This window comes from Dermochelys coriacea, chromosome 1 (genome assembly GCF_009764565.3).
Source record: "Dermochelys coriacea isolate rDerCor1 chromosome 1, rDerCor1.pri.v4, whole genome shotgun sequence".
Taxonomy (NCBI): Eukaryota; Metazoa; Chordata; order Testudines; family Dermochelyidae; genus Dermochelys; species Dermochelys coriacea.
The window spans coordinates 315497265-315510252 of NC_050068.2; the positions used below are offsets into that span (position 1 = coordinate 315497265).

A 12988-nucleotide genomic window follows, 5' to 3' on the forward strand; every position below is an offset into this window, starting at 1 on the left:
ATACATTATTATTAGACACTAACATGCATATTATTTTAATTTTTCTCTTCCAGAAATAGTGTGCAAAAATAGACTGGATGATATTCTGAAGCTAGTAGAAGCAACAGATCAATTTCCAGTAAAGGACCACAAGTGGGTGGTACAGAAGTACATTGAGACACCATTGCTAATTTATGATACTAAATTTGATATTAGACAGTGGTTTCTTGTCACTGACTGGAACCCTCTGACTATATGGTTCTATAAAGAAAGCTATCTGAGATTTTCTACACAACGTTTCTCCTTAGACAATCTAGACAGGTAACCAAGGAAGTATAAAAAAAAAAATGTAGCTATACAGAATAGTGAATGAACAGGCTGAAAAATTCTACAGTATGTCAGGTCCCTGAATTTTGACCATGGAATTATGGTAGTGTTAAAATTTCATGAACCAGTCTATGCTAATGCTTTGACTTTCTGATGATTTCTGAAGTTGCATTTAGTTACAGTGTGTGAACAGGGGTTGTGGTGATGTGCTTTAATTAGACTGTTAGTGTCTAATTAACTTAAAATAGTGATTCTAACTGTGCCCTCATCCATATGAATATTATAGAAAATTTAATTTTAGAGCATTTTAGAACATTAGGGGATGTTTGTTCTTTTATGTATGCTGTAGTCTGCTTATCAAATATTCAAGAAAAGCACTAGGCGAACTGTGGGAGTTTTTTGGGAAAATTCTGTACAACTTATTAAAATTGAACAAGTGTTAAATATCTCCATGGGAACATATTTTTAGCAAGGGCCATACCAAAGATTGGGAGTGGCAGGATATATGGTAAATTAACCCATTGTAGATGCTCTATCAGAGTACCTACATGGCACCCATCACAATGCCTCATGACCATTAACAAATGTATCTTCACAACACTCCTTTGAGATAGGGTGCATTATTATCCCCATTTTATGGACAGGGAACTGGGGCATGGAGAACTTAAGTGACTTGCCCCAGGGCACAAAAAGCGAGTGTGACAGAGCTGAGACCTGAACCCAGTTTTCCTGAGCCCAGGCCAGTGTTTTAACCATAAGACCATCCTTTGTCTTAAATTAGAGGGGAATTAATGAAAGAAAACGAAAATAGGTTTAAGAATCAAAACCCTGAGAGTTTAATATGAAGATAATTTGTTCTAATGTAATATGTTTCTTGCATTTTTTCAGTTGAGTAGCATTGTACAATTATGTGTAGCTTGCTGCCTGCTATAATTGTGGTGTCCTCTCTCCACAGCTCCATTCATCTTTGCAATAATTCTATCCAGAAACAATACAAAAATGCTGCAGACCGAAATCCTCTATTGCCATGGCACAATATGTGGACAAGCACCAAATTTCAGGAGTACTTACAAAAGAGAGGTCGAGGCATTATGTGGCAAAATGTTATCTATCCATCCATGAAAAAAGCCATTGCCTATACCATGAGGATGGCTCAAGAGAGCGTTGAAGCTCGGAAGAGCAGTTTTGAGCTGTATGGGGCAGACTTTATTCTTGGAGAGGACTTTAAACCATGGTTGATTGAAATCAATACTAGCCCAACAATGTGCCCTTCTACACCGGTCACAGCAGAGCTATGTGCGCAGGTACAAGAAGACACAATTAAGGTAGTTACTGAGAAGAAACGTGACAAAAACTGGGACACTGGAAAATTCGAACTTCTCTGGAGGCAGGTATGAATAATTCTGCATCATTCACTAATCAGATGGAATTTAGTTTGGCGATTGTTTTAAAATCTAATTAACATTCTTTGAGTGGGTGCAGCTGTGTATTCCACTTAAGTGTGTGGAGAATTAGCTGGAGAATTTTTCCTAGCAGTACCTGTAGAGAAGTAGCACTTGTACTTTGTGGCCATAGCCCCTCCCTTGACTATATGAGGCAGCCCCGCTCTGAACCTCCTCAGTTCCTTCTTACCACCCGTGATGGGAGTCGGAGCTCTGTGTGGTCTTAAATTCACATTCTGTCACTAGTTCAGGTTATTTGTAGCTGTGTATGCTTTGTAATACCCTTAATGCTACTTATGTTTAGTGAAGTATTCCCCTGTGATGCCCTCACCATTGTTTGAACATTGTCCGTTGTGTTGGGGAACAATCCCTAACAGCAATTCCCACATGTGGTGCTAATTGTGCTTGGGTGAGGCCCATGTCAAGGAATGGTATTCAGTGGGTAGATTGTTCATTAAATTGACTCAAGTTGCAAGCAACTGTTGCCTAAAACAGCACCTGCTTGAACAGGCCATGTGGCCTGTTTAATCACCGAGGCCCTCATTGGATCAGGGGTTGCCCTCAGGTTCCAAGAGTCTTTCTGCCTTGAACTCTGGAGCAGGCATCTCTCCAAAGAGACTGAGGAGCTGTTTCCCATGTAGTGTGCTGAGGAAAAGGTCGCATAAGACCAGTTGAGACTGCTCCAGATCTCATGGGGACTCTCTCGTCTGTCTCGGGAAGAGCGTGGACTGGCATGGGGTTAGTGCTGGTACGCAGGATGACGCGGGTGCCTCTAACCATTCCCCAGTACCGAGTACGGGGGCTATAGCCCTGTACCATCGACTCCATTTCTTGCCCCAGGGTGTTTGTTGAGTCCGATACCAATGAGGGTGACACCAGCACCAACTGTTTTGACATCGGCAGCATACCAGGTGGTATGCTTTCCATCTTTCCAACTTTCCATCGTGACCTCTCCTTTGGCGCAGGACTTGGTGAGGGCTGCGTCATTTATAGCCCCGTTGATTGGAGGGACTGCTGAACCCTTGGGTCTGTTGGCACTGCATCCCTTCCTCACTCTGTGGAAGCAGAGCCAATACTGGGCTTGGTACCTGGGACCTCAGCACCAGGAAACTCCATTGCAGTTGGCACCGTGGATGTTACTGTGGCTACTTTCACTGCCCTTCACTTTGGCACTGTCAGCTGTTTTGTACTGCTGCTGACTATGGGGTCAACACCATTTCTGGCATCAGCGTACTCGCTGCTGGTGGTACCTCTTCCATCATTCACACTAGTCCCGGCCTTATTTTGGGCAACGGAGGAGTCGGACCAGTTACTTGCTCCCTCAGGACTGGCTTCACCTTTATCCCTGGAAACCTAAGGCTCCTCAGCATTGAGGTCGGGATCTTCCTCCTCCTGCTTTCCCTCACCCAACCCACATTGGGGACCATTCATGGAGCATTATGGGCACCAATATTGGCACTCTTTTTGCGGTTGGTATGGGGTACCTACTGGCCACTAATGCCATACCCTTATCAGTAGCTTCCGTTAAATCCATGGCATGCTCCTCAGTCGCAGAGGGTGCACTCCTCTTCTTGCTCTATGGCAAGGTTGCCAGGCAGATCAATGGCGGGATCTGTGGACCCACAGCAGGTTCAGTCACCAGTGAGCCTTCCCTGTGCAGAGCCTACTGAGCTGTCCCTTCCAGCTTTGCCAGTTCAGGAACGGGAGCCAGCCTTGATGCAGTTAACCACCTCTTCTTCGTCCCCAGATGATTCATCAGTGCCTGGTTCTTCCTCTTCTCCAATACCAGAGGATTTCAAGGCCTGTCAGGACATTTTGCGGTGCATGGTCACTTCCCTGGGCATTCAGGCAGGATTCCTCTAGGAGAACTCCCATAAGTTAGTGGATATCCTGCAGCCATCTGCTCCTGGGAGAGTAGCCCTCCCTACTAATGATGCATTCCTAGAGCCTACAAAAGTCCTCCGGAGCACACTGGTTTCAGTACTGCCTACTGCAAAGTGCACGGTGAAATGCTGTTTCATCCCAGTGCAGGGATTTGAGGGTTTTTACTCTCATGTGGCCTCAAACGCCCTAGTCGTAGCTGGAGTGAATAACAGAGCCCAACAGGGCAGGTTTAAGTCCACTCTTAAGGACAAGGACTCCAAAAGGATGGATTTAAAGGGCAGGAGGATTTCCACTCTGCAAATGCAGATCACGAATGAGCAGACATTGTCCAGGTATGACTTTGTAAATTGGACAGATATGTCTAAGTTAGTGGGCCAGTTGCCTGAAACCTCCAGAGAGGAATTTTGGGAGTTTGTCAGTGAAGACTGTTTAGTGGCCAAGATGTCGTTTGCATTCTGTATTGAACATCATGGATACTTTGGCCAGAGTTTTGTCCTTTGTGGTGACCATGAGAAGGATATTGTGGCTGCAGACTTTGGGCATTGCTCCTGATGTGCAGCAGGCTATAAAGGATTTGCCCTTTGGTGCTGGGTATTGGTTCTCAGACAAGATGGACAAGACCCAGCACTTCGTCAAGGATTATAGGGCCCACCCTGTGTTCCTTGGGGATGTATACACCATCAGTGCAGACAGCAACAATACTGTCCACAATGCACCTTTGGCAACCTTCTTTCTCTCAAGACAGTTGGATTACCCCAGAAAGGGGCATAGATCCCAGAGGTGGAGGCAGTTGGGTCCGGGTTTCGGCCAGTCAACACGCCCTCCCCTGGCACTCCCCAAACACCCATTTTGACTCCTTGGAGCAGACCAGTGGTCCAGTCATCACTCCCTTTACTCTGCCTCTGTTTGGGGACAGGCTAGCTCGCTTTTACGATGTTTGGGGCTAGATTACAAGCTGAGTCCTAGCATCATCAAATTGAGCTAAACTATCCAGTTCTTCTCCACTCCTCCCTTGTCCCCCTCTGCCCTTCCCATCCCTCTTCAGGGCCCCCTCTTATGAGATACTGCTCCTCAAGCAGACTTCTCTTTACTGGCCATGGGAGTGGTGCTGGAAGTTCCTCTGGAACACCAGGGTTAGAGCTTCTACTCCTGGTACTTCCTGGTTCCCAAATCCAAGGGAAGAGTAAAACCTATTCTCAAGCTCCGCAACCTCAACATATATATCAGATACGTGAGGTTCCATATGGTCACCCTATTAACTATCCTCCCCACATTGACTCAGAACAACTGGCTTGATGCTCTGGACCTTCAGGATGCGTACATCCATGTGGTGATTCTCCTGAGCCACAGATTTCTCTGGGTTGTTGTGGTGAACCACCATTTTCAGTACACAGTCCTTCCCTTTGGGCTGTCATCCACCCCTATGATTTTTACCAAATGCATGGTTGTGGTGACAGCATACATCAAGAAGAAGGAAATCCATGTCTTCCTGTATGGATGACATGCTGCTCTGGAGCAGGTCAAGGGAAGAAGTTCTTTCTCATGCATGCATCACACTGCACTTACTCGACTGCCTGGGTTTCATCCTAAACACAGGAAAGTCAACATTGGTCCCCACTCAGAAAACCGATTTAATTGGGGCCCTAATAGATCTACGAGTTCAAGGAGCATTCCTGCCAATCGACCATTTCTAGACAATTTTTAGCCTTTCTCTCGGTCTGCAGTCCCAGCCTTCCATGACAGTTCACATGTGCCTGAGGCTCTTAAGCCACATGTCTGCATGCATACATGTGGTTCAAGTCACAAGGTTGTGCCAATACCCTCTGCAAATGTGTCTCAGGACTGTTTTCTGTCCAACCCTTCACTCCTGGACAGGTTAGACCTCCTAGCTCCATCAATCCTGGACTCCTTGCAGTGGTAGATGGTTCAGGGGAATGATGTCAAGGCATTCCCTACATCTGGCCCTTACCAACCAGGACTGTTGTCACGGATACCTCCTTGATAGGTTGGGGAGCACATCTGGGGTTGCTGAAGGTTCAGGGTCAGGGGTCAGAGCAAGAAGCTCCACTGCATATCAATGTCTAGGAGCTTTGGGCCATCTACAATGTCTATCTCTGTTTCCTAGACCGCATCAAGGGTTCAGTAGTTCCCATACTTGCCAACTGATGTATTATGGGAACAGGCAAGGGGGAGCACACTCCAAGGTGCTCTCCCGAAAGGCAATCATGTTGTGGCTGTTTTGGTTCAATGAGAGTATCACTCTGTTATCCGTTTACTTGCCTGGGGTCCAGAATCATCTTGTGGACCATCTCAGCAGGAATTTTGACTTGAACCGCGAGTGGTCGCTGAAGTCCGGTGTTCTGCAAGTTATCTTTGCAATATGGGGCATCCTGACAATCAGCCTGTTTGCTACAAGGGACAACAGGAAATGCCGACTGTTCAACTCTCAAGGGGGCCTCAGTCTAGGCTCCCTGCCCAACTCCCTCCACCTCAACTAGAAGTTGGCTCTCCTGTTTGCTTTTCCTTCAATCCCAACTATTCCACAGGTCATCCTCAAGTTGAAAGCAGATTAGGCAAAGCTCATCCTTATCGCCCTGGCATGACTGAGGCAGTGCTGGTTTTCTGACCTTCTCACGGTGTTGATTCAGCATCCCACATCCCTTCCTCACCTTCCTGACCAGCTCACACAGAATCACAATTGCACTCTGCATCCTGCAATCAGTTCTCTGCATCTCATGGCATGACTGCTGTATGGTTGAATGAGTAGGAAGAGCAATGCTCAGCGGCTGTTCATCAGGTCCTGCTCAGTAGTAGAAAATTCTCTGCCAGGATGGCCTGTTTGGCAAAGTGGAAGAGTTTTTTCAATGTGGTCATTGGCCTGTGGAGTTCAGCCAACGCTGGCTAGTATCCAAGACATCTTGGAGTATTTGCTGCATCTTCAGTCCTCATACCTTAATGCCTAGCTCGTTGAGGGTGCACTTGGTGGCAATCTCAGCTTTTCATTCTCCCATTCTTGGAAGATAGGTGTTTTCTGGTGCCATGGTGGCGAGATTCTTGAAAGTAATCTTTTGTCTCCATCTGCCCGTGATGAACTAGCTTCTTTGTGACACCTTAACACAGTCTGACTGGCTCTCATGAGACCTCCGTTTGAGCCTCTGGCATCCTGCTCCTTTCCTCTCATGTCAAAAAACTGCATTCCTCATGGTGATAACATCTGCGAGAAGAGTGTTTGAGTTGCAGGCTTTGACGGCAGAGCTTCCTTACACACAATTCTCCAAAGACAAAGTGACATTGCAGCTGCACCTGAAATTTTTGTCGAAAGTGGTTTTTCAGTTTCATTGAAACCAGGCGGCATATTTGCCTGTGTTTTTTCCTAAGCTGCATTCATTGCCAGAGGAGCATCATCTTCACACATTGGATGTCAGACAATAGCTGGGCAGGACTAAATCCTTTCGGGCTTCCTCTTGTTTGTTTGTTTCATATGCAGACCATATGAAAGGACAGGCAGTCTCCGCACAGACTATCTATAAGTGGATAACTTCCTGCATCAAGACTGCATATGAAGTGGCTTTGGCCATGCCCCCTCTATGGGCATGAGCTCATTCTACAAGAGTGCAAGCTACGTCAATAGCATTCTTAAGTTATGTTTCAGTGTTGGATATTTTCAGGGCTCATTTATCTCACCATTGACTTTTGGCCTTTGTGTGTTTGAGGTCATTTAAACAAAACACTTCCTTTCCCAATGTTAGCCACCTTTAATCAGTAATGGCTATAACTTTATTGCTTCATATTGATCAGTCAGTTGGTAACTATACAGTGTGCTAATCTGGTTCAGAGTTCTTACGGTGGAAGGAACAGGATGCTGTATTCTAGAGTCATATTACAACTGACTGAGGCCAATGTTAATCTTCATATTAATTATTAAATTATTTTAGTGTTCTCTTTTTTATGCTTCAGAGTAGCAGCCGTGTTAGTCTGTATTCGCAAAAAGAAAAGGAGTACTTGTGGCACCTTAAAGACTAACAAATTTATTAGAGCATAAGCTTTCGTGAGCTACAAGTGAGCTGTAGCTCACGAAAGCTTATGCTCTAATAAATTTGTTAGTCTTTAAGGTGCCACAAGTACTCCTTTTCTTTTTTATGCTGATTGATATATCTAAAGTGAAGAAAAACAGAGCACAATAAATTAGATATTCAGTTAAAACAAATTAAATAAGATGCTTGCAGCCCGAGGAGTGAATATGATGCAAGTTCTAGCCTGCTGTGTCCCAGAGAGGAACATACTTGAGGGAGAGCAGAGGGCAGTTTTACTGTGTGCTGTCTCTGGGACTTGAACCGGTGAAGTATGACTTCAGGCTCTGATCCTGCAAACACTTATGCATATGAGTAATCCCATATGTATAAAATTAATCATGTGCATGAGTGTTTAGAGGATTGTTTTGATCTATGCTGGTTGTAGTGGAGGCTGCAGCAGACGTGCAGAATCAGTTAATCAACTGGCTTCTTTCCCCCACACATAAATCCAGTTTTTGTATTGCCAATTTTGATTGGTCAGTTTAGTCACAGGTTTATGAAATAGAAAAAAACTAAGTTTAGAAAAATTCTGATTTCATCACCAAAAATTGAGTTTAAAAAGAAACATTCTGGGAGAATTCAGAAAACAAAAAAAAGGAGTGTTACAAAAGCAATGCAATTAAAACCCTTTTAAATATGCTGACTTTCCCCTCATATTTTTATTTTTAAATTTTTGACCAGCTCTAATAAATACCTACTTTCTTAGCATTATTTTCCTGTAGAAGCATATTACACCTGTGCTGGCTTTGTTTCTGGGTACAGTTCAGGATGTTGATTTTGAGCTGTTAAGCTCCTTTTGTGGCTTTTGTAAGTCTTGTGTTTCTTAGAGACTGTGTTCTACCCTGAAAGTAGAGATCAGCTGGGATGTTCAAACTAACAATCCCTAGATCAGGTACTGTGTTTGGAGCAGGCATTCTCAGGGGGCCGGTCCTGGACATAGTCTGTTATTCTTAATTTCAACCCGCAAGGCATGCTGTAAGGCTTATGTTTTTACCCCAGTTTTTTCAAAACAGTGGGTTGAATGGGGAGGATTTTAATTGTGTTGAAAAGTTTCTTTCACCTTATTGATCATAATTGTTGTTGTAATTTATTATTTCCAATACCGTAGCACCAAGGAGCCCCAATCAAAGGTCAGGGCTCTGATGTGCTAGGCACCGCAGAGACAAGTATCAAAGAAGAGGGACTCTCGCCCAGCTAGTTTACAATTTAGGTGTCAGACAGGGTACAACAGCTGGATGTTACAAAGAGGAGTGACGGGTTTGATAGACTGAAGTAACCATAAAACAGATTTTAGTATAAAAGCAGAAGTCTCGGTAGTTTTCCACTATTATTTTGTTCATTTTCCTTGGTCAGCGTGTTAGGCCTATTGTATAAAGTGGAAAAATAGACAGCATGTAGAAATTAGTAGTCTTAGTAAGTTCTAAATTATGCAGTTTTTGTCAGAGTGGTGTGGAATCCTTCATCACACAAAGTGCTGTATGAGCCTATTTTATAAATAGATGTAACCCATGGAACAGTAGTGTCTTCATTTATAATTTAGTAGTGCATGAGTCTGTTGAGAAATTGAATTTCTTTTTTGTGTCTCTCAAGCCTCTTTTGGATCTGCCGCCGTTTCATGTTACGGACCTTTTTGTGGAAGGAGTTGGTATTAAGAGATCAAGGCAGAAAGCTGCTCCCATCACTAATTTTAATTTTCTTGACACATTAGCAAGAATACCACAGAAAACTCAATGCACCTCACCCAATCATGAAAATCAAGGAGTATCAATAGGAACTGTAAATAACAAGCAAAACATCAAAATGAAAATTGAAAAAGCTATTTTTTGCACTTTACCTAAGCCTCTCAAGAAGCCACCAGGGAAAAGTTGTAAAGTAAGGGATGCACACATGAAATCCACTGGGCACATAGATTTCCCCAGCTTAGTTTTACAACCTACACAAAGCATCACAGAGATGAAACGTGTGCAGTATATAAACAAGACAAAAGGAATAACAGATTCAAGCTTTCACAGAGTAAATCAGACAGCCCCTACCTTTCAAAATGTGAATCCCTTGGATTGGCCTTTACTTCAGCCTTTCAAAATATCAGGTAATATCTGTTGTTTAGCATTATTTCACTATAAATTACATACAAATACATTTTAGAGGGAAAGTAGAAGTTAGGTATACAGTATAAGTTTTTGGATTGCTTAGCTAGTTATTTGTCTACTAGTATTGTATTCCATGTTATTTGTCTTTCTAATATAAATAGCCCCAAACTTTTCAGCCTTTCCTTTGGAAGTCTCTCCATACCTCTAATAAGTTTTGCTGCTTGCCTCTGAATCCTCTGTATTTCTGCTATCTTGTTTTTGGGGCATGGTATTCTGGATGAGGGCATACCATTTGTATATATAATATAATGGCATACCATATTTTGAAGATTATTTTATATTGCATTTTTTTGTACAGCATACATCTTGTTTGCTTTTTGGATTGCCGCTGCCTATTGAGCACAAGTTTTTATTAAGCTATCCACAATAATGCCCGACTCCTTTTTCTTCTGTGTAGAGGTCACAAGTCCTTATTATTTCCGCTAGTGATAGCTGGCTAGTCTCTTTCAACCTCCTATTGTCTCTGGATGGCCTCTGTATCACTAGTTCACATGTAATCTAGGTCAGTAGTGACCATAATTTGTGTCTGCTGGCTATGTGGGGACTACGGACCAGTTCCAGTAGACTGTTATTCTCATTACAAAATCACCATATTTTAGCACAAACTGGAACCTAATTGGTAGAGAGGTCAAAGATTAAGCAAACATGGATACTGAACTTTGATAGTTCTCCAGGTCAATTTTGAAACGTCATCAGGGCAATGGGTGCTGCAGCTGCTGTCATCTGTACTTGTTCTGTGGATAAGAAGAGGATTTCAGTTTAAAGGCCTATAAGCCCTAACATTTCATAAGTATTAAATTCACTAAAAAGTTAAAGAAAATTTTCCATTGTTTGTAGAGTATGCTGCAGATGTTATGTGTTACATATCTGCTAAGTATCATCATCACCACCATCATTTTTGGGGGGATTTCCCACAAGGGATCCTCTTCCTATTGAAACTGCCAAATGTGTTTTTAAAAACATAACTTAAGGATGTGGTATATGGTGTTCAGTTTGCCAAGAGTTGGAATGAATGGGCATATTTCACTGTCACCTGAAATCTCTTGCCTAAAGGCTTACACACACATCCAACACTTATAGAATGGTCTATAAGTGGTGGTGGTATATACACAGTCCTTTTAATGTATTAGCAGGTTTTGTACTAATACCTGAGGCGCACAGTTTCCATGTAGCCCTGTTTTACTATTGAAAAAGTACTATACAGTATAACTGAATGCAGTTTTTGAAGAGTTTATTATGATTTTGCATAACAAGGACTTTTAAAATATGGACTTCAGTTGAAATGTGCGTTAATTAATGACTGCCCTCTTTTTTTAAAGGTTTGCAGAACAGCAACAAGAAAATTCCATGCTTAGTTTGTGGAGACACTTTTCAGTTGGAGAAAACCTGTAAACGCTGCAGCTCCTTTTGTGCAACAGTACTGCAAGGAAGTTCATATTTACCTATGAATGATTGTTCTATCCCTGAAAAGAAGGTGACCAGCAACAAGATAACTGTTCATAGCAATGTCTTCCCTAAAAACATATGAGTCCATTCTGAGTACTCCAGTCTTTTAAAAGCGTTTTTTGAACAAAAATAGAACTGTACAAGCCTTGCATAAGCAGATGTTGAAGAAAAATTATTTTCCATGAGTAACTCAAAGATAATATTTAAAGGCTCTGGGCTGCAAGAGGTGGAAATTTTTGTAAACCGTGGCTGCATAGGAGACTAACTGATTTATACTGAAGCCAATTAACAAAGTTTACTATTACAGCAGCTCTGTGGCCAATATGCTGGACCCAACTGTGCGGAAAGTTCATAGAAATACAGTGAGCTCTCTTTTTATGTCATGCAATACTCCCTCCATTTTTGCATCTGCAATCCCCTGTATGATGGCCATCTTGTCAACAAAAGTTTCATCAACTGTAAAAGCTCTCCTGTGTCAGTGAATGGGAGTGGAAGGGCTTGCCAACCTGTCCACTGTCGCATAATGTAATGTAAAAAAATCACATTGTGATATCGTTTTCTTGGAGAGACACGTGGGGAAGGAAGGAAGATTGCTTATGGTCGGTACCTTGTTACAAAATATATTCTCAGGATATCTCTTCCCCCCCCCCATACTTTGGGCTATGGTGCTTTAGTGCTCTTCCATGGTCCACATGTCTGATAAGTCAGCCAAGTTGAACCAGTTAAACCTGTCATTTACCTCCCTGCCATTAATGTGGACAATTAGTGGCAAAATGATTCTATATTCTTAGCTTTTCTTCCTGAATTGACCAAGGAATGGATATCATCTGTGATCCATGTAATAGCTGTCTTCCAGTGGTGGGCTGTGGACCCTTTAAAGATGTCTAGCTGACAGACGCCGGTTCCATTTGTCAGTCAGGAAAGAATCCACCCTATAGTTAAAGCGTCTTGGGGATTCCTCAGGGAGTTTCTCTACAATACCTGTCAGAATCCAGTTCCCACTTTGTCAGGAATAGCTAGTGCAGAATTCCTAATAAGGTATTCCACAACCAGGGGCTTAAAATCAGAATTAGCCTCTACATCTCCAAAGCTCAGGAGGAACAAAGAATTTCATATAATCAAAATGTAAAATGTACTGGATAGAAACTGCCTGTTATACCAATCAATTCATCTTGCTGCTACTGCAGGGTTTGTTATTCCAGTACATTTTCTAGTGTTTTCTTCAATCTGTTTTAAAAGTCAGGAGGGATTGGTTCCACCACTACCCCCAAGAATAGGTCCAGTGGTTTTTGTCGTAGTTCTGGCACCTTGTTTGAGTGACAAGGGTACATCACACTCGAGTGTGACTGATCTTTATTAACTGTCAGTCATGACATAGCCCAGCGTTACAGGAAGTTTTATTCCTATCACCCAGCAAGGTCAGTATGTTCTGACTCTAGTGACATGTGGTGTCGCTGTCCTGCTGCTTCCCCTAAGAAGATACACTTAGCATCAGAAAAGTTTTCTAAACAGTGCCACTGTCATCCTGATCTTCACCCTGCTTCCATTCAGCTGATTGAGCAGATGGGGGGACATGAGGAGTCAATTTTGTCTTGAAAGACATTGACAAGTTGTGCTGAGGCTTTCTACACGGGGAGGAGGGTGTTGGGGTACCAGTGTCGAGACCAGTGCCTCATGACATAAATGC

General features: G+C 42.9%; 1 protein-coding gene across 1 annotated transcript in view; it reads left to right on the forward strand.

Moving 5' to 3' along the window:
• TTLL8 (tubulin tyrosine ligase like 8) overlaps window positions 1-12729 on the forward strand; it is a 60373-nt gene extending 47644 nt beyond the window's left edge. The window contains exons 12-15 of the mRNA XM_043496167.1: window positions 54-300; window positions 1262-1697; window positions 9296-9794; window positions 11175-12729. Of these exons, the coding sequence (XP_043352102.1) occupies window positions 54-300; window positions 1262-1697; window positions 9296-9794; window positions 11175-11383 (1391 nt within the window). The 3' untranslated portion in view covers window positions 11384-12729. The remainder of the gene's footprint in view (window positions 1-53; window positions 301-1261; window positions 1698-9295; window positions 9795-11174) is intronic.
• The last annotated feature ends 259 nt before the right edge of the window (window positions 12730-12988 follow it).